This window comes from Schistocerca serialis, chromosome 2 (genome assembly GCF_023864345.2).
Source record: "Schistocerca serialis cubense isolate TAMUIC-IGC-003099 chromosome 2, iqSchSeri2.2, whole genome shotgun sequence".
In the NCBI taxonomy this organism is placed as follows: domain Eukaryota; kingdom Metazoa; phylum Arthropoda; class Insecta; order Orthoptera; family Acrididae; genus Schistocerca; species Schistocerca serialis.
This window is the reverse complement of record NC_064639.1, coordinates 663,550,508-663,572,956: the sequence shown is the minus strand read 5'-3', so window position 1 is coordinate 663,572,956 and position 22,449 is coordinate 663,550,508. Positions and strand designations below refer to the sequence as shown.

The following is a 22,449-nucleotide window of genomic DNA, read 5'->3' as shown; positions in this document are numbered from 1 at the left end:
TTATAGTTGTGGTGGGAAACTATTGTTATCAAAAATATTTTCAGGACAGTATTTAATGCTTTGTTCAGCTATAGTATTTTGGTCATGTGATGTCTTGCTGAAATAGATTCAACCGAATTTGTTGGACAGTAAACACATGGAACAAGTCTAAAATATTATAACTAGTTCTTTAAATGTATTTTAACATCACAACGAAAGTCATTTCTGTCATTCAACACAAATTTTCATGGGATGTCCCACACTCATCATGGAGACTGTCTGCAGTTCCATCTACAGTGCTGTGCATTTGCATCAGTAGCTGCTTTCTTTCAGTTTGTTTGACTTCAGTTATGACAGATGCACTCACTTCTCACTTTCCATGACTGCAGAGAAAACTTCATTGTTTTAAAAGGAAAAGAAATGAATGTTTAACAACTATTTAATGTGATCTCAAAAGTTTTCTTGATGTGATTGATGAAATAAAAGTTCCATAATATGGAAACAACAACTTGGCTGAATACCCAGAAGCACTGTATGAACTATTGAATGCATTCTAAATAGGCTGTGAACAGTTTGAGGGTTTAATGAGAAAGGTTAATGGTTATTAAGAGACAATGTGTATTTATTCAGAAAAATGACTGCATTCTGCAAGAAAACATTCTCCAAATAATTTTACACATTTCATTTTCACTATTTTACTGTAAAATTATCTTACATTGTCTATGATACAGGTCTTATGTATTCCACTTTAGAAACATGCATAAATTATATTTTCTCCTTTTTTCCCCTCAGTCATCCCATTCTTTAATACAAAGTTGTAAAGATACATACATGAAGTCGTATACTTATGCCCAGTGAATATTGAAATCAGTAAAAAATATAAAACAAATAAAATAATTAAATCTATCACTCTGGAAAGGATTGCCTATTGATATCTATTTTAGTAGGTATTTTATGAAACTTCAGTGAAATGGAGCATGTTGCTTTAATCAAATAATACAAGAAATAATGCACAGATAGACAGAAGTCTAACCTGATGCATATTCACAATCTCTCCTCTGACAAACATGAAATTTATTCAGCTTTTTAAACAATAAGTGTATTGTTTTGTATGTACAAAGTTGTTATAAATTGCTTAACTTCATCACATGTATAGATTTCTATTTTTCACCTCCACTGAATATTCCAGTCACAATTAAGAAAAGCGGTCTCCGGACTTCAGGAAGTATGTTTAGAAATCTGATCCAATCATAAATATAACTCATTCACGTACTTCTCATTATTCTTGAGGAGGAACATGTTAGATAATAGGTGTGGGTGCTCAGCATAAGCTCAGTAGCTTTTTAAGAAATCTAAGATTCTTTTACATCATGTAATGCTCACAGATGAAATTCGCTTTGAAAGGTAGTCCTGGTGATGACGCTGGCAGAATGCAGCTATTCTTTTGCAAGCTTTCTCCATTTGTTCTTTTGGAACTGTCAGCACGAGACGCATGTAGTTTGGGTAATTGAAACACTGTCAAAACACAGTTACAAGCAGGCATCAAAATACGTAATATCACAAATAATGAAACACAATTACAAGCAGGCATCAAAATAAGTAATATCACAAATAGTGAAAGAGACTTCTTTTGTGCTGTTCATGTACAAGTGGAATGCAATATGTTATCTTATATAAAATGTAAATTTAGTTTATTGGTGCTTCTTACACTTAGAAAGCAATGGCAAAGTATATAGTCTGAATACAGAAAAACAGCAATTTCCATTCTACAACAATACAAAAATGAAACTGTTTGTCAACCTTTCATACTTTAAGCTGCCTCTTCTAAGAGTGCATGTGAAAACTCACCTGACTTGGTAAGCAGAACACTGATTCTTCACTAACAAGTCTTTCAACAAAATCAAGGTCTGAAGAAAATTCTGGAAATAATGTTACCGTTATTCCTACCTGGAAAACAGAAATTTCAGTATCAGTAGGTATAAAATGTACATGAAGTGTCACCTAAACTGGAATGTGTCTTACATTTTATTGTAAAATTCACATATTGAAGTATAAGCTAAACTTAAAATAAATTGATTACGAGGGCTGCTCTAAAAGTATCCAAGCTTATTTTTTAACGTTGAAACCAACAATGGTATCAAGGTGCATGCATGCTCTCTATGTTTATAGGCATATGTAGTGTGTGTGGACTTGATATTTTTTTTTCACAGCTCTGAGAACAGTCAGTCCCTGGTTAGCCACTGACAAAAGTTCACATGTTACTGGTAGTCTTCAGAATTTGTGTTTTGAGAAAAATGATAGAAAAAGTGGAACCATGTTATTGCATCAAATTTTGTTTTAAGCTTGGTAATGCTCACGTTGAAACAATCTCCAAGGTTCAACAAGTGTTTGGGGGCGAAGCAATGGATACCACATGGACAAAGGAGTGATACAACCACTTTCTGATGGCCGCTCACCAGTGAAGAGTGAAGCATGTTCAGGTAGGCCCTCATCATCCACAACTGAGGTTGTTAATTATCACATAAGGACCCCGGTGATGCAAGATAGACAGATTGTGATCAGAGAACTTGCAGACGAGGTTGAAATTAGTACTGGATCCATTAATTCCATTTTAATGAAACATTTGGACCTCAGGAAGATCTCAACAAAATTTTTGCCGAAGTTGCCAACAACTGAGCAGCACCAACTTCGGAGATTGCACATGACATGCTGGATACTATGAACAGTAATCCCAACTTCCTTAACACAGTGACAATTGGTGGTGTGTCCTGGGTTTGTGTGTGCAAGCCAGAAACAAAATTCCAGTCACCGCAATGGGAGCATCTGTCATCCCCGAGACCCAAAAAAATGAGGCACGTCCATAGCAATGTGAAAGTCAGGCTGACCATCTTTCTTAACTCCAGTGGCATAGTACATCATGAGTATTCCCAAGAAGGCACTAATGTCAATAAGGAGTACTACCAAGAGGTTCTGCATTGCCTTGATGAAGCAGTGAGATGTAAACAGCTGGAAGTGGTCAGTGGCCAGTTGGCACCTTCCCCACAATAAGGCACCCACTCATTGCACTAAATTAATTCAGAGCTTTTTGGCCAAACACGGCATGGCTGTGGTCTGTCACCCTCTCTATTCCCCTGATCTACAACCAAACTAAACTGAAAAAGACCTTGAAAGGGATCAAATTTAAAAAGAAGGAAGACATTATACAAAATTCAACAGAGTAGGTGTGCACCATATCAAGAGCGACTTTCCAGCAGTGCTTCTAGCAGTGGCAGTAGTGTTGGAAGAGGTGCATAGAAGCTGAAGGGGACTACTTTGAAGGTGACAAGTGTCGTACAATAGTATCTGAATAAAAATTGATTTTTAAATAAAAGTCGGATACTTTTTGAACAGCCCTCTTATATGCATACAATAGTACGTCTAGTACGATAGTGTACTGGAGAGCAATCTATAAATTTTCACTCTGTGAGCCGGCCGTGGTGGCCGAGCGGTTCTAGGCGCTTCGGTCCGGAACTGCGCGACTGCTACGGTTGCAGGTTCGAATCATGCCTCAGGCATGGATGGTGTGATGTCCTTAGGTTAATTAGGTTTAAGTAGTTCTAAGTTCTAGGGGACTGATGACCTCAGACGTTAAGTCCTATAGTGTTCACAGCCATTTGAACCATTTTTTCACTCTGTGTAGCGGGTGGTACCTGTTTCAGGATGTACTTCAAACCTCTCCCCAAAAGGAAAGAAGTGCACCTACCCCATTCATTAACTAATACTTATCTATTTTTATACATTGGAGTTATATGGTCTAATGTTCTGGATCAACTCTTCATTGTGGGAGAAAATACATATTGCTCAGAAAAGAGCAACAAAGATGACATGGGGTATTTATCATTGGATCTCTTCACAGAGCTGAGCATGCAGACAATAGTCTTATAGTGAGTGTAATTATTTCATTATGAAGTTGATTGATAACAGTCAGAGTTTTAAACAGTAACATAAATATAATAGTGGAAGGGAAAAATGTGTACTATCCATTACTCAGCCTTTGCATACTGTCAAAAGGAATAAAGTCATAAGCCATTGATGATATGCTGAGTAGACTGAAGAGAGTAACATAAGAACTCAAGTTGAAGTTGCATCTGTTTGACAGAAGATTCCGTAACAGGGCATGTAATCATGGAAGCATTCGAAAGAAGTACATTTGCCTTGACAACATATTGGCATATTTCACAGAATACTGGGTCATCATAGATATGATCCATGGAAGAAGAAACATACTAAAGTAAATGTAGTTGTGGAGTTCAGCAGTAAACGGTATATGTGTGAATAACTGTTGAATCACAATACATATAGACTCCATGTGTAGTAATCCTATGAACTAAATACTTTACTGTCAGAGTTCAAAAACTATCAGACCAAAATACCTTGTTATTGCTTAGAAAGTAAGTTCTAATGCGAGCAACAACAAAATTTTCGTGTACACACTGTGTGTGGTTTCCTTTCCGAGGTGGAGATAACATTATTTTGTCAATCCCTGATCATACTCCCAAAATTCACAATTCAGCTGAGCTATAAATCTGTTTGTTTTGACTTTGCCATTTTTCATGTATGATTGTTGTATATGTGCCACTCTCAGCTGTTGTTTATCACATTTGTGAAAGATATTAGCAGATTCAAATTGAAAATTGTGTATGTGTCTGAATTTATGTACAGATAATGTTTTTCCTTTTGTATGAAGACTTATTTCTTAGCCAGATAAAAGGTTTTAGGCTTTTTAAAATGCGTAACATTTGAGTTGCTCAAGAAGTAGTTTTTTTCCTTCTTGGGAAGTATAAAAATTATTTTGCAAATACTAACACTACTGTTTGAGCTGTATTTTAAGGAAGTTCCTGTTCCATTCAAAATGCTACAGTCAACGCATATTTCATAATTTTCATAATGGTTTAAAAATATTAATTTATTATTCACTCCCTCAAACATAACTGTGTTCCATATACCCGAGAACAAAGAGGAATCCACTGAACGAAACTATCCACACTGAATGACTGCGACAGCAGGGTGGGCTTTATATAGCCGTGGCATTGTAATGTTTCAAAGCATCAAGGCGATGCGAGGTGGAGGGTTCCAGGCGCTTCTGCTCCAGTCCTTTTGATGTTGCTGCAGTCGCAGCGCTGGCCCGCCGGTGCCAGACTTTACCCGAAGGTTCGTGCACCAGGACAAATTCTAAGTGTGCCCACTGCCCCATAACACTATCATGATGCACACCATTCGTTTTCAGTTAACCTGCTCAACTACCATAATAATTATTTGTTTTAACTCGGGCCCCCTCAGGTCTCAGGGGGCCTGTACTTGTGGTGTTGTTTGTTGCAGGTTTCTAGTGTGAGTCGTGTACGAGGTGTATTTTGAAAAGATTCCACACTGACACCTATCTGCGCCATTCAATCTTCGTATTTGCTAGGTACAATGTTATATTTGCTTACAGTATGCTTGTGTGTTCCTTGAGTGCACTGTGACTTACTGGTCTGTTAGTGTGTGACAGTCAAAGCCACAGATCATGAGTGGACAATGGGATTTGCCAGTGCAGGAAAAGCTGACATGCTCATGGTGTATGAAGAGTATAGCAAGAAAGCAGTTCATTCTTTTACGGTGTATGTGGCACAATATCCCAATATACATCAATCATCTCAGCAATTATTTAGGCCTATCAATTTTTTCAGTCAGTTATGTCTGCGGGTAGTGTAACAGCTAGACAATATAACAAAAGGAAACAAGCAATGATGGAGGAGGGAGAAATTAATGTTCTTGCTGCTGTTGCGGTTGACCACACCCGAGCTCCTGCACAATCGTATGAGGAAATGGCATGAGTCACACAAGTGCTCTATGCATTCTCCCTCAACATAGGTTTCATCCATATCACATCTCTCTCCATCAAGAGCTGCATCAAAACAATTATGAAAATAGTGTTAACTTCTGTACATGGGCATTAAGACAGGATATTCCAGATGTATCATGTGTCTTGTTTAGCGATGAAGCCACATTTACCAATCACGGCCAGGTAAACTGCCAAACCATGCACTACTGGCCTGTTGACAGTCACCATTGCCATCATCAGGTGGAACGTCGGTGTCCATGGAGTGTAAACGTGTGGTGTGGGAAAGTGAACCACTAGCTCATAGGCTCATTTTCCAAAGATAGAACACTGAACGTGCACAAGTATCACGACTCCCCTCCTAATTGACCATCTTCCATGGATGCTAGAAGACGTTCCTCTACAGACTAGAAGGAACATGTGGTACCAACGTGATGGCTGTCCAGCCAATAGTGCATGAAGTATACTACAGCATATTTTCATGAATTGTTTCCCTATTATTGGATTGGATACAGAAGATCTGTACCTTAGCCAGCCCATTCCCTGGATTTGACGCCTCCAGCCCATTCCCTGGATTTGACGCCTGTAGACTTTTTTTCAATGAGGAAAGCTGAAAGATGTTGTCTACAAGGACATACCAACTACACCTGTAAATATGCAAAATGTATTACTGGAGGCTGCTCGGACATCTCTGCTGAAATGCTAGCATGTGTGCAGCAGTCGTTTGTTACCATACTGGAAGCATGTATTGCTGCTGCCATTGGTCATCTTGAACACAACCTGTGATGGTCAATTCTCTTGTTACTGGTCAAAATCGTTATAACTAGTGGATGCACTTGTGTTGTTCTTTAGTGTGTGCTACCACAGGTATTGTACAAGTGTCAGTGTGGGAACTTTTCAAAACATGATATCTCATAAATGATTCGCACTAGAATTCTGCAACAAACACCACTGACATTCTAATTTACCTTACTTTTAATTTGTTGAAGTCAATAACTGTTGTTCCATTTAAAAAGTGTGTTTGCACAAAAATACACTTTCTAAGTATTACTACAATCACCTGATTGGCTAACAATACAAGCCCCTGACTACCAATCCATTCTGTGAAAAATTCACATCAGCAACACTTTCCATTTCTGCAGTATTTGTGGTCAAGTTTTAGGTGATCCACCGTGTATATGCTAAGTGTATTGCCCTGCAGTTGGGCTCAGTATTTGTCAACAATTTTTTATGTGGTCGTGTTATTGGAATAACTCTTTGGGAGACAATGTTTCAGTATTTCTGGCTGAATCTGTGGCTGGATATATTTCTTTTATTTCACTCCTGATTCATTCATGACACTAGCTAGTATATTAGAGTATTATTGTAGTAGTGGGTGACAAAAATACTTCCCAACTCTAGTTCTGTTGGTTACAGTCATCAAACTCTGTGCTGTTTATTGTAATTTTTGATTTGTCCCTTATATTAGACAGAAGATGTGTAAACTAAGTGCACACTTCTTTCAAAAAACAAATACAACAACAATTTTCCCATGACGACATATTTTACCATAATATGTCACTGAGTTAAGTCGATACTAAATACTTATACATACCATCATATACATAGCACCCTGAGGCATTACTGGACGAAGGCCCTTCACTTCAGATAAAATGTCATATGCAAGATCAGCATTGTCCTGTTAAAAAACAGAAGAAAAGCATAAGAAAGAGAGTGCACTGGGTGGAGCTGTTGATAAATAGCATAACAATATGGCAAGGGAATGGAAGCAGAGTAATATGTATTGGTGTAAATGACAATGGCTTTGGTGAAAGCTTGGCAGGATGAAGCCATCAGGAAACAAGAACAACAGTTGTTAGAAAGGGAGTGGTTCCCTTGAGGTGGACAAAAAACAGAAGAAAAGAATGAAAATATAGTATATATTGTTGCCATTTTTAGGTATGACTGGTAGGATTTGCCTTCTAGCAAGAACATAATTATATGTTGGTCTCAACCTGAATGTGTTTAATGGCACTTTAGCCATTATCACCTAACATTAATTTCTTTGTCCTTAGATTACATTTTGTATTTTCAGAAATTATTTGTCCACTTCAACAGCTGTTTGTTATAGAATAAATGTGGAATGCTGTTTTTATTTTAGTGAACCAGCTTTGAGACTTTTTAGATGGGATATTAGTCATTTTTAGTAAATGCATTGTTATACTTTTTGTCAATTTTTTTCATCATTCCTATTCATGGTTCTAGCAGTTACTTGTTTGAAAACAGGATTTCCAGGCTCACTTTGGTACCATCGACTGCATTTGCAGAGATTATGCTGTAGGATTTTGAGTAAAGGAGAAGGTTGCTTTTGTTATATGAGCATAATTTAATGTTGATTTATTCAGCAGTAAGAAAAATAGAAAAAGTGATTGAAATTATTATTTGTTTTATTTGGTTATGATTTATTTAGTATTCATTGTGATCTAGTGTTCATTTGTGCTTCATTGTCTTGTCTCCTCCACTTTTTGCTGTGATGGTTAGCATACCATCAAAATGACTGGACCAAGATAAGGTTGTCGAGACACAGACAAGTATCTGATTACTATGAGAAACTGAAGCAAGAGCACTGTGTGCTTTAAATAAAGATTCTGCTACTTAGTTAGTGATTCAAATGTGTAATCTTGAATCAGTATCCAACTGCTTTAAGTCATTTGCAAAAGTTACTCATTGTTCTTATTATAAAAGTTACTGATTGAGCTCAAGACTTGCTTTCCTAGGTTTACATACTTGTTTGGAATTTAAAATCCAAAAGTAATTTTCATTTGTACTGAGCTATTGATTACTCAAGACAATACTCATTATTCCATTTGCCCAGTGATTTGCAAATTTATGTTAACAGAAAACATGTAAGAAGATCATAATTGGGAACTTCAAGTTCTGCAGGGGAAAAATAAAAAATAAAACCTGCAAGTTGGAAAATAGTAGATGAATGTCTCAGAATCCACTTCTGAGGTACACCACTGAAGTTTAATATGGTCCTGTAGTGTCATGAACACTACAGAAAAGAGAATTATGAAAAATCAAAACAGGAGTGTTACTTAATTATACCTTCATTCTTTTTGTAATAATATTTGCTGTGTCAACTCACCTGTAATACTTTTATGGTGTCTTCAAAGAATTTCTGTGGTGTGTTGCTGAGTATGGCAGGAATGGCTCCTTGTACCAGTGTGTTACTACCAATAGTTCTCTGACTGAGGCTTTGAAGAGCCTTTCGGATCTGGTGAAAGAAACATGTTTCAGTAAGAGGCAAAATATTTTCAGGAAACTGATGAAAGAATGTATGTCATGTTATTCTCAGCCACAGGTAGATTATGTGGTCGAAAGTTTCCAGACATTTGATAAATGTAAGAAGTGAAAATAACAGAATCTGGGACCTCCTCCTGCTATTGTAAGAGGGTTTTATCATAAGGAAATGTTTTCCGTTAACTTCTAATACTCTAAAAATGCATTTTGGTTGCGTTCTTTCTCCAAAATTGTGAATGGCCATTGCTGGGGATTAGAGTGGATTTATCTGGCACACAACAGATGCTGATGCTGAAGATGTTTGATGACATTCAGCTTTGAGCAGACATAAAAACCCACATTACTTTTCAGAATGAATCTTTCTATCTGTAGTGTTGCTCTGAAACTTCCTGGCAAATTAAAATTATGTTCCGTACTGGAACCTGAAGCCAGATCCTCGCCTTTTGTGGGCAGTCCTCTTTCCAAATGAGCCATCCAAGTAACTGGACTGTAAGAGAAACTTCCTTGCAAATGTGAAGCTGTGAGGATGGGCTGTGTGTCATGCTTGTATGGCTCAACGAGTAAAAGCATTGGCCACAAAAGGCAAGGTTTTAGGTTCTAGACCCAGTCCAGCCATGACTTTCACTTTCCAAGATTTTCTTCAAACTACAGTGTAACGGTTCTTGTATTAGGGACAGCAGTACAGGAAAGGGCTCTTTCCAAACTATTTCCACAGCATGGGAAGCATGCTGTGTGCGATATGTGTTCAGAACATCTGGATTTATTCTGAAATCCTAAAACAGATCCACATTATTATGTAATGATGCCATCAAGCTTCATTGTTGCCACACAACTCAAATAAGTACCATCAACCAGATCTCCATTAAGTGGAGCCACAGTGTGAGGTAAATTAAGAGAGGCCATCCCCAAACATATTCAGAACAAGTAAATATACTGAGGTGCAGTTTTGTAGGAACTATAGCAGACAATGTGGTGAACTTTTTAATGAATGTAAGCAGTTTTTAGCATTTTTAGCTTTCAAATTGTGACACCAATTTTTTATGTTCTTATGGAACTATATAATTTTTTCTCATGACATTGGAAAGACCTTATGAAGAGAACTTCAACAGCATGGTCTGTATAAGTCATGACCAAATAGTAACAAGATAACAGAGTGCTAACACTATTCTACTATCAGGAACAGACATCTGCCCTGTTATGTCAACTATTAGCAGACATATGACTTAGATACAGTACAAGTGTTCATTGTGATTATCATATCAGATGCTCAAAATATTGACACTGAGTACTGATACATAATATAAAGCCATTCCTGCAGACTATACAGCTCACTGAATTTCATCTGAACTTATCACAGGACAAGCCCATGTTATATGGCATTTCATGTCTTCAGCAGTTGTTAGTGTTTCCTTGCAGACCTCTTGCTTTAATTTTCCCCACAATCCAGATGTGCCAGTTAAGCATGCATGCCATTTTGTGTTTCCCAAATGACCAATCCAACGATTTCCAAATATTCTGTGAAGGAATTTTGTCATTATCTGTGTGGAATGAGAAGGTTATTTGTCATTTTGGTACCACGTGAATTGCTTTAATTCAAGTCAGTTGTCTTCCAGTAACTACAGCAGCATTTGTGTTTTGTACTGTAGATCCATGTGTCTATTTAGAGTTTCATCAATAAAACATGGACCAATGATGTGATTACTGAAAAACTTGCACCATATGCTCACAGACTAAGGTCACTGCATATTCAGTTCTCTCTGTCAACATGTATTTTACTGGCCAGTAGGCCATATTATGAAGATTTGTTTATAAAAAATGCTTTGTAATCAAGATCTTGCATAGAAAAACAGCATCCCTTTGCATTTTTTGTACATGTCATTAAGAGTCATTTTCATCAAGCAGATGATGGAGCAAAATGTGGAAATGATAAATGCATTTGAATGTAGTATTTGCAGAACAGTTCTTTGGCTGATCCCTCTTGCACATTCAAGCTGTCTCGTAGTGACATGTGAATTGTGTGTTACTGCTGCTACAAAATTAGTTACTTGCATCCCATTAGTTTCTGTTTTTTGTGGCACATTTTATTCTTCACACTTTGAGTGTCTTGAATTTTTTATAATGTTTGCAAAACAGATCATTAGGATGTGGCACAATCAGGATACTTTCCAGCATACAATTGTACCACTGCTGTAACAGTTCGGCAACATTCGCCATACACAAAAACCTTATCCAATTTTTTGACCATTGTATACATTGTGAAAGTCTGAATAGCTTAATAAGCAAGTTGTGTGATTGCTGCAACAGCAGAGATTAAGATGATGGGCTTCAGGCTCACAGATTAACACACAAACTATACCTAAGTTATGTATTTCCTTACATTTAGTACATCAGGGAAGATTTTTATGGGACTTCTACCCTTAAGGCTGGACATTGGTTTTCAAAGCTTTTATACTGTTATTGTTTGATCAGCCTCCACACATTATGGTGCTGAAGTCTTCATCGGAGGCTCTTTTCAATATAACACAAAAAATGTACTTCCGAAAAGTGTTGAAATTTAGTTGTATATGCCAGAAAATTTGTCACATTGGCTGCTGTAACTTAGATACAGAGAAAGAGAAACTGTATACAGATACTGAATGAATAACTCAGTATGTAAGAGGAGATGATAATCTAATAATCACTGGGGACTGGAACGTGGTAGTAGGGGAAGGAATACAAGAAAGAGTTTTGAGAGAATATGGACATGATAGTTGGAATGAGAGAGGAGAAAGACAGACTGAGTTCTGCAATAAATTTCAGCTAATAGTAGCAAATATGCTGTTCAAAGGTCAGAGAGGAGGTATACTTCTAAAAGGCCTGAGATAGGGGAAGATTTCAGCTAAATTACATCATGGTCAGACAGAGTTTCTGAAATCAGATATTGGACTATAACACGTAGCCAGGAGCAGGTGTAGTCTCAGATTGTAGGCTGAAGTTTAAGACACTCTTCCAGAAAAATCAGTGTCCAAAGAATTGTGATACTAAAGTACTGATTAACAATGAGATGCATTTGAAGTTTTATGAGGCTATAGATACTGCAATAATGGGGATCATAGTAGGCAGTTCAATTGAAGAGGAATGGACATCTCTAAAAACGACAATCACAGAAGTTGGACAGACATACGTAGGTACACAGAAGGTAACACTGACGAAATCTTGGGTAACAGAAGAAATACTTCAATCGATGGATGAAAGAAGAAAGTACAAAAATGTTCAGGGAAATTCAACAATACAAAACTATAAATATTTTACGAATAAAATAAAAAGGAAGTGCAGGCAAGTAAATATGTAGAAATTGAAAAAAAAAAAAAAAAAAAAAAAAAAATGGTCATTGGAAGGTCTGATTCACGATATGCAAAAGTCAAAATTACCTCCAGCAAAATTAAAAGAAAGGATATCAAAATTAAGAGTGTGGTCAGAATTTCGCTATTAAGTACACAGGAGAGAGTGTAAGTTGGAAAGAGGAAAATTAAAGGCCTCTATGAATGGGAAGAGATTTAAGAAATATCAGTCCAGTATGGGACAAATGGGGGATCCAGTATTAGAGTCAAAGCTGAACAGAGCTTTGGAAGACTTGCGATCAGATGAAGTAGAAGGGAAGTTGTAACCAAGTGACAATTCAACTAGTATGTAGAATCGATGAATCTGGAGACATACAATCAGATTTTCAGAAAAAATTTGTGCTCACACTCCTGAAGATAACAGGGGAAGAGAAGTGCGAGAATTATCACACAATTAGCTTAACAGACGATGCATCTGAGTTAAAATGTGTGTTAAGACATTCGGGTATTATTTCCGTGGTACTAGAAGGAGCTGTAGAGAGTAAAAACTGTAGCATAATGACCATATATGGGAATATTAGTGTGACCCTGAGCGGGGTATTGCAGCAGCACTGACGATGGACCAGTGCGGGGTGTTGTTACTGTAACAATTCAACAAGGCCAGTGCAATGGTGTGAGGCAGATTAGCTTGCTGAAACAGTGAACTCAGTGGTACTGCAGTGACTGGTGCAGCAAGGGGCAAGGCAGATTTCCAAATTGACAGTGGCAGTAGTGTTTCAAGATACATGTCTGATAGTGATGCATATGCACAAGAAGCGCACCAGTGGTGATTGTAAGCATTGGTCAATTTTGTAATAGAATTATTCTGAGTCTATCAGCCCAACCAGGACAATGGGGTTGTGCCAGAGAAAATGCCATGTAGACCTAGCCAACAGAGGCCGCCAGTCCAGAGGTTAGCAGTTCGGGGCCATGGCAGAGCAACAGCTCTGTGCACTAAGTTTCTTCCTGGACATAGTACCACAGTGTATTTGGCCACATCGGGTCATCTCCAGCTCCCTGCACCATCTGCCACTGTCAGAAGGGCACCTCAGTGCAGTTGGCATACACCCCCCCCCCTTCACCCCCCCCCCCCCCCCCCCCTCCTCCCCGTCCCCCCGATGTCATTGGACAATGCCAGGAACTGTAGCAGCCGCAACAGCACCGAGTTTGCACACTGCTGGCACAGCATTCATGCACCTGGCTTACATAATGGGACCACTGATGCGGTGTAATACAGTGTCAGCAACAAGAGTTGTGCAGGCAGCCAGCCCAGCAGAATTCAGCAGCCAGCCAGCCACTGACCCATTGTATAAAGCAGCATAGTTGTGTCAGTAAAAGTAATTATTACATTTGCAGCTGCCTTTCTCTGGAGCCACCTGGCCCCCACCTCACTTCTACCACCTGTTTGCACCATCCTGGCTCATAGCCACACCAGTCTGCACCAGGGAGTACTATAGTTTGGTGACAGAAATTGGAGCATCATCTTTACACACTACAACCTACAGTTGCAACATGGTGCAGTGTGTGATGAACTATTTTGTTACATGTTGGAGGGTGTAATAGACATGCAAGTGAGGCATGACTGTCATTTTAGCTTGGAGGTCACCTTGTTTAGGCCAGAGAAGCTGATTGATTTACTTGAATTTAAAGGTAATGGTAGAGAGCAGTATTTGGTGACTGTGAGATGTATGCAGTGTAACTTACTTGGGCATTCAGTGCCATGAACAGAGTCAGTGCCTTTAACCTGTTATATGTGCCATTGATATGGTCATATTGCAAGGCAGTGTAGAAAGTGTAGATGACTCATGACGTGTCATAAAGACTAACTTGTAGTGACCTTTTGGAATTTTGTTGTTATATTATTATGTGTAATGGAGAGAGAGAAAGTCGCGGTGACAGAGTTAGAGATGAAAGATGTGTCATAGTCAGAAGTAGTACAGATATTTTTAGGAGAGGTAGTGCAGCCAGCACCCCATGAACCATGGACCTTGTCGTTGGTGGGGAGGCTTGCGTGCCTCAGCGATACAGATAGCCGTACCGTAGGTGCAACCACAACGGAGGGGTATCTGTTGAGAGGCCAGACAAACGTGTGGTTCCTGAAGAGGGGCAGCAGCCTTTTCAGTAGTTGCAAGGGCAACAGTCTGGATGATTGACTGACCTGGCCTCGTAACAATAACCAAAACGGCCTTGCTGTGCTGGTACTGCGAACGGCTGAAAGCAAGGGAAAACTACGGCCGTAATTTTTCCCGAGGGCATGCACCTTTACTGTATGATTAAATGATGATGGCGTCCTCTTGGGTAAAATATTCCGGAGGTAAAATAGTCCCCCATTCGGATCTCCGGGCGGGGACTACTCAAGAGGATGTCGTTATCAGGAGAAAGAAAACTTGCATTCTATGGATCGGAGCGTGGAATGTCTGATCACTTAATTGGACAGGTAGGTTAGAAAATTTAAAAAGGGAAATGGACAGGTTAAAGTTAGATACAGTGGGAATTAGTGAAGTTCGGTGGCAGGAGGAACAAGACTTCTGGTCAGGTGACTACTGGGTTATAAACACAAAATCAAATAGGGGTAATGCAGGAGTAGGTTTAATAATGAATAGGAAAAAAGGAATGCGGGTAAGCCACTACAAACAGCATAGTGAACACATTATTGTGGCCAAGATAGATACGAAACCCACACCTGCTACAGTAGTACAAGTTTATATGCCAACTAGCTCTGCAGATGACGAAGAAATTGAAGAAATGTATGATGAAACAAAAGAAATTATTCAGATAGTGAAGGGTGACGAAAATGTAATAGTCATGGGTGACTGGAATTCAGCAGTAGGAAAAGGGAGAGAAGGAAACGTAGTAGGTGAATATGGATTGGGGGTAAGAAATGAAAGAGGAAGCCGCCTGGTATAATTTTGCACACAGCACAACTTAATCATACCTAACACTTGGTTTAAGAATCATGAAATAAGGTTGTATACATGGAAGAACCCTGGAGATACTAAAAGGTATCAGATACATCATATAATGGTAAGACAGAGATTTAGGAACCAGGTTTTAAATTGTAAGACATTTCCAGGGGCTGATGTGGACTCCGACCACAATCTATTGGTTATGACCTGTAGATTAAAACTGAAGAAACTGCAAAATGGGGGGAATTTAAGGAGATGGGACCTGGATAAACTGAAAGAACCAGAGGTTGTACAGAGTTTCAGGGAGAGCATAAGGGAACAATTGACAGGAATGGGGGAAAGAAATACAGTAGAAGAAGAATGGGTAGCTTTGAGGGATGAAGTAGTGAAGGCAGCAGAGGATCAAGTAGGTAAAAAGACGAGGGCTAGTAGAAATCCTTGGGTAACAGAAGAAATATTGAATTTAATTGATGAAAGGAGAAAATATAAAAATGCAGTAAATGAAGCAGGCAAAAAGGAATACAAACGTCTCAAAAATGAGATCGACAGGAAGTGCAAAATGGCTAAGCAGGGATGGCTAGAGGACAAATGTAAGGATGTAGAGGCTTATCTCACTAGGGGTAAGATAGATACTGCCTACAGGAAAATTAGAGAGACCTTTGAAGATAAGAGAACCACTTGTATGAACATCAAGAGCTCAGATGGAAACCCAGTTCTAAGCAAAGAAGGGAAAGCAGAAAGGTGGAAGGAGTATATAGAGGGTCTGTACAAGGGCAATGTACTTGAGGACAATATTATGGAAATGGAAGAGGATGTAGATGAAGATGAAAGGGGAGATACGATACTGCGTGAAGAGTTTGACAGCGCACTGAAAGACCTGAGTCGAAACAAGGCCCCCGGAGTAGACAACATTCCATTGGAACTACTGACGGCCTTGGGAGAGCCAGTCCTGACAAAACTCTACCGTCTGGTGAGCAAGGTGTATGAAACAGGCGAAATACCCTCAGACTTCAAGAAGAATATAATAATTCCAATCCCAAAGAAAGCAGGTGTTGATAGATGTGAAAATTATCAGTTTAATAAGTCACGGCTGCAAAATACTAACACGAATTCTTTACAGACGAATGGAAAAACTAGTAGAAGCTGACCTCGGGGAAGATCAGTTTGGATTCCGTAGAAATACTGGAACACCTGAGGCAATACTGACCTTACGACTTATCTTAGAAGAAAGATTAAGGAAAGGCAAACCTACATTTCTAGCATTTGTAGACTTAGAGAAAGCTTTTGACAATGTTGACTGGAATACTCTCTTTCAAATTCTAAAGGTGGCAGGGGTAAAATACAGGGAGCGAAAGGCTATTTACAATTTGTACAGAAACCAGATGGCAGTTATAAGAGTCGAGGGACATGAAAGGGAAGCAGTGGTTGGGAAGGGAGTAAGACAGGGTTGTAGCCTCTCCCCGATGTTATTCAATCTGTATATTGAGCAAGCAGTAAAGGAAACAAAAGAAAAATTCGGAGTAGGTATTAAAATCCATGGAGAAGAAATAAAAACTTTGAGGTTCGCCGATGACATTGTAATTCTCTCAGAGACAGCAAAGGACTTGGAAGAGCAGTTGAATGGAATGGATAGTGTCTTGAAAGGAGGATATAAGATGAACATCAACAAAAGCAAAATGAGGATAATGGAATGTAGTCTAATTAAGTCGGGTGATGCTGAGGGTATTAGATTAGGAAATGAGACACTTAAAGTAGTAAAGGAGTTTTGCTATTTGGGGAGCAAAATAACTGATGATGGTCAAAGTAGAGAGGATGTAAAATGCAGACTGGCAATGGGAAGGAAAGCGTTTCTGAAGAAGAGAAATTTGTTAACATCGAGTATAGATTTAAGTGTCAGGAAGTCATTTCTGAAAGTATTTGTATGGAGTGTAGCCATGTATGGAAGTGAAACATGGACGATAAATAGTTTGGACAAGAAGAGAATAGAAGCTTTCGAAATGTGGTGCTACAGAAGAATGCTGAAGATTTGATGGGTAGATCACATAACTAATGAGGAGGTATTGAATAGGATTGGGGAGAAGAGAAGTTTGTGGCGCAACTTGACGAGAAGAAGGGATCGCTTGGTAGGACATGTTCAAGGGATCACCAATTTAGTATTGGAGGGCAGCGTGGAGGGTAAAAGTCGTAGAGAGAGACCAAGAGATGAATACACTAAGCAGATTCAGAAGGATGTGGGTTGCAGTAGGTACTGGGAGATGAAGAAGCTTGCACAGGATAGAGTAGCATGGAGAGCTGCATCAAACCAGTCTCAGGACTGAAGACCACAACAACAACAGTGCAGCCAGCAGCAGAACATGTGCAGCTACAAGGGCAGTTGCCAGATGAAGATGAACAGTTATCAGTATTCCAGGTATTGTAGCATGAGGAGGATCCATCTGTCAAAGGACTGATTGTTCCCTTTTCTGGAAAATCATCTGAGGATGTACGATTGTTCTTGGAGGACCGTAAAACATCAGCAGAGATGAGTGGTTGGACAGATAGCCAATTGTAGCAGGTAGAAAAATTGCAACTAGTGGAAAAACAAAAACTTACATAGGTATACGAAAGCATTTTCTGAAGGAGCAAACTTTGAACTACTGGAAAAGGGCTTTTCCAAAGGTATAATAAATAGAATAGTGCAAGGCATTTTCAGAAACAGTTGAACACTATTTGAAGAGGTCTGAGGAAACTGTAGAAAATTTTGTGGGTAGGATAAGGAAATGTGATGAACACATACATAAGTTAGGGCAGAATGATGCAGTAAACACAGCTTTGTTGAAAGAATCTGAGCAAAGGGCTTTTTCTAAGGGGATTACTGTTGAATAAGTCAAGAAGGGTGCGTACAGGGTCATCAAATGGTCCGTATTCTGCTATTAGGTTAGTGATGAAGTACAAGGAGTGACGTTTTTGAGGCAGGATAATGTCACAGTCACCACCCATCGATGAGCACCGAAGGTGGTTTTCAATGCAGGGGAAATGTGGAATGAGGTGAGAAGGTTGGAAGAAACATTTGGCAAAGTGCCAAGAGCATGGGAATGCTCAAGGAAGCTTCAGGGGTGTGTGATAAACTGCAAAGATCCTACAAGCAACTACAATAACAAATGAGACAGTAGTGAAAATTGTGCCACATACATGGGGAAGAGTGGTTGGATACTGGAGGTAAAATTTTGAAAACAGATTTTTTAAATGTCACACGAGGATGATATTAGGGAATTAAACAAAATTATGGAAGCAGTAAAGAATTGGGAGAGTAAAGTAAGTTGTCAGAAGAATGGTACAATATACAGGTAATGAATCTGGAGAGTGAAATACTTAACAACACACTCTTGTTACAGAAACTAACCGGTAAAGTAATGGATTATGCTAGAGGGTCAAAGGATGTGATGTTTGCGAGTGCTACAAGCACAGGAAGAAGTACTGGACAAGGTAATTGTAATGACAAGGCTGTTACAAGTGTTAGCGGATAGCAGATGAGATGCACAAGCGTTAATGTCAAACTTGCAAGAAACCATACATCATGGACAACTGAGTGCTAACTTTTGTCACCTGAACAGTACTTGTCAGCATTACAGAAAGCGTGGAGTGAGCTACCACCTACCCTTCTACTACCACATAGTGTGGGTTCAAGTGCAGACTGAGCACAATTGTAAATTTGAATTCAACTCACAGCAACAAGAAGTGCTATGCCATTCGCATGTACCCAACGAAGGGGGGTTGGGGGGGGGGGGGTCTTGTGAAATTCATGCAGATGAAGATCCACAGAGTATTGTTAATTTCAGGAGCTGGTAGCAAATATGCAGTAATGACAGTGGAGGAGTTGCAACAATGCAGAGAGGGGAGAATACTGTGTGTCCAACCAGGGCAATAAAAACCAGTCAGAGCACATGCACAGTAGAACTGTTCTCAGCACACAGAAGGGGGCTAGAATGTTTGTAGGGTAGTGTGGAATGTAGAATGCATTTCCAGCAAGCAGGTTTTTATTGAATTTATTCCACTTATGTTGACTTGACAATAGTGGCAAGTTGTTACAAGCAGGGGAAGTTCATGGAGGTGACAGATTGAACTGAAGAGAAGTGGGTTGTTGATAAATGAGACTACAAGCGAAATAATGGGGCCAACCTCCCACCTAACAGCTATGATTATGGGGAATCAGACAAGTGAACATCTCACAAACACAGTTATACTGGCCAGATGAACCTTTGAAGTTAAAGTCAGCACCAAATATAACATTTCTAAATCAAACTCTAGAACCTGACCTAATCCATTCCCTGGAATGCTTCACTGCTGCGTGATAATGGTGCATTTCAGCTGAGGAGTTAACACAGCACATTGAGCAGTTCAGAGAAGAAGAACAATTCATAACAGTCATGTGTATTGCAATACCAACTGCCACCATTGCTCTAAGTCTGCTGTAAGTAGCTTTTATTTTTTTGAGCAACAGAGTCAGTTGCATTTCAGCTGAGGAGTTAACACACCTCATTGAGCAGTTCAGAGAAGAAGAACAATGTGTAACAGTCATGTGTATTGCAATACCAACTGCCACCATAGCTCTAAGTCTGCTGTAAGTAGCTTTTATTTTTTTGAGCAATAGAGTCAGCTGTCAGCATAAACTACCAATAGTCCAGATTCCAGTAGAAATGGATGCCTAAAACATAAGAGAGAGTGAGAACGAAACCTTGTAGTATGAATACAGAATAGATGTAAATTTAGGGCTAAGAGGGAAGGAAGCAACAGGACAAATCTTGAAGGTCAAGTTGCCAGAAGGACTAAACAAATGTAGGAAGTAGACTCATAAGTAAAGTTGTAATAAGCAGCGTAATGAGAAAGATCATATTACATGTCTAATTCACTTGGGCAAGTCGCAATTATTTAGTTACAGAGTGTGTCTGTATTCTTTATAAACAAGTAGTTTGATATGAAACTGGTCTTAAGACTGACCTGAGGGACCAGGGCTTGGTCAGGGGGCAAAATGTGGTGTAATGTGAGCATATTAGTGTGAGCCTGAGCAGGGTATTGCAGCAGTTCTGAGGGCAGGCAAGATCGGAATGTTGTCTCTGTAATAATCCAACAAGGCCAACACAATAACACAATTTTGCGAGGCATGTTAACTTGCTGAAACAGCAATATCGGTGGTTACTGCACCAACTAGAGTAGCAAGGGGCAAGGCAGATTTATCCCCTGACACTGGCAGTAGTGTTTTAAGATACGTGAGTGGCAGTGGCATTTATGCACAACAAGTGCAATGCTGAGAGTAAGTACTGGTCATTTTTGTAACAGAGTTATTCTGAGTCTCGCAGCCCAACGAGGAATATACAGATAAACGCCACATGATGCTGCTTCTTCCAATGTTCCAATTATGGCAGACACTATGTCTGCAGTGTTGACTTAATGCGCCTGCATTTATCTATCCTTAGGTGTTCAGCCAGGTGGCAGCCCAAAGACTCTTTGCTGTATAGTTTTGGTTTGATTATGTCTGAAGAAATTTATTTATTCTAACATCAAACACCAATAATGACAATATTTAAATGTTCTGTTTAATCTTTCAAAAGTAGGGAAGGAGTTATGAAGTTAATTACAAATTTTTGTTTACATCTGTCTCTACATACCTACTCTGAAAATTGCTGTGCAGTGTATGGTAGAGAGTACTTAGCATTGTATCTAATGTTAGCATTCCTTCCTGTTTCCAAACATGTATAGACCCTCTGTGCACACTGTAATTAGTTACCTTTGCCTTTGTGGTCTTCATGTGGTTGTTACTTAGTATGATTATATTTCTACATTTGTCGGTAAAAGTGGTTCTTGAAACTTCGTAGGGAGGGTTTTGTGAGATAGGTGGCATTTGTGTTCAAGTGACAGGTAATTCAGGTTTTTCAGCCTTTCTGTGACACTCACCCATGAGTCAAACAAAACTGCAACAATCCATGCTACCCCTTTCTTCTGTATATTTATTATCCCCTGTTAATCCTGTTTGGTATGGATCTCACACACTTGATCAAAACTGTAACATGGTGCATGCAATTTTTATGTAAGCAGGCTCCTTTGTAGACGGACTGCATTTTACCAGTGTCCTACCATTGAACAAAAATACACATGATCCTAGTTTCCTGAATTATTAGTTTCTTCTTTGCAGAGAAAAGAGAGGTAGGTTGGGGAAGGTTGAAATGGAAGGACACATAACTCAGACACCTGTCTAACTTATGACTCAATTTATGTGGTCATTGATCATTCCATTTCATATCCCTACAAACTGTTATACATAGGTATTTGTGTGAGTTGACTGATTCCAGTTGTGAGTCACTGATATTATAGACATAAGATAATAATATACCCCCCCCCCCTCCCCCTCAACAAATACACACACTTTGAAATCGAATCAAGCTCATCTGGGATATTTGTGCAGCCTTTTTCACACAGGATTTCATTATACATATATAACTACATCACCTCTGGGGCATGTAAGATATTACTTCTACATTTGTTGATGGCTCTTCATTGAAGATGGCATGCAGTGTTCTCCCTACCAAGAAATCTTCAATCCTGATGCAAATTTTGTTTGATACATCCATATGAGCATACTTTTCTTAATAAACACTGGTGTAGTACTGAGTCAAAAGCATTGCAGAAATCAAGAAATAATGCATCTATATGATCGCCTTGATCCATGGCTTTTAGGATGTCATGTCAGAAAAGCAAAAGTTGGGTTCCTTATGTCTGACGTTTTTGAGTCACAGCTCATTGGCATGGAGTATCGATTGTCTCGCCTTCTCCTCAAAACAGGTTGCCCAGGTCATCCTGCTGTCTGAGTTATGTGTCCTTCCATTTCAACCCTCTCCAACCTACCTCTCTTTTCTCTCCAAGGAAGGAACTAATAATTCAGAAAACTGGGATAACGTGTATTTTTGTACGTGCCTATTGGCAGTTCCGCTATCTTGTCTCCTGAAGGTAAGTAATGGCCAGCAAGTACGACTCACAATTTTTTGATGTAATCAATGTATTATTTAATACAGGAACATTCCCAACAAACCTA

The 22,449-nt window shown here is 39.1% G+C and overlaps 1 protein-coding gene across 1 annotated transcript in view; it reads right to left on the bottom strand.

The window, feature by feature from the left end:
• Positions 1–447: 447 nt before the first annotated feature.
• The window catches only part of LOC126457743 (tyrosine aminotransferase), a 205,346-nt gene continuing 183,344 nt past the window's right edge, over positions 448–22,449 (bottom strand). The window contains exons 8-11 of the mRNA XM_050094290.1: positions 8,964–9,092; positions 7,431–7,514; positions 1,828–1,926; positions 448–1,494 (exon numbers count right to left, since the gene is read on the bottom strand). Coding sequence (XP_049950247.1) covers positions 1,348–1,494; positions 1,828–1,926; positions 7,431–7,514; positions 8,964–9,092 — 459 coding nt within the window. The 3' untranslated portion in view covers positions 448–1,347. The remainder of the gene's footprint in view (positions 1,495–1,827; positions 1,927–7,430; positions 7,515–8,963; positions 9,093–22,449) is intronic.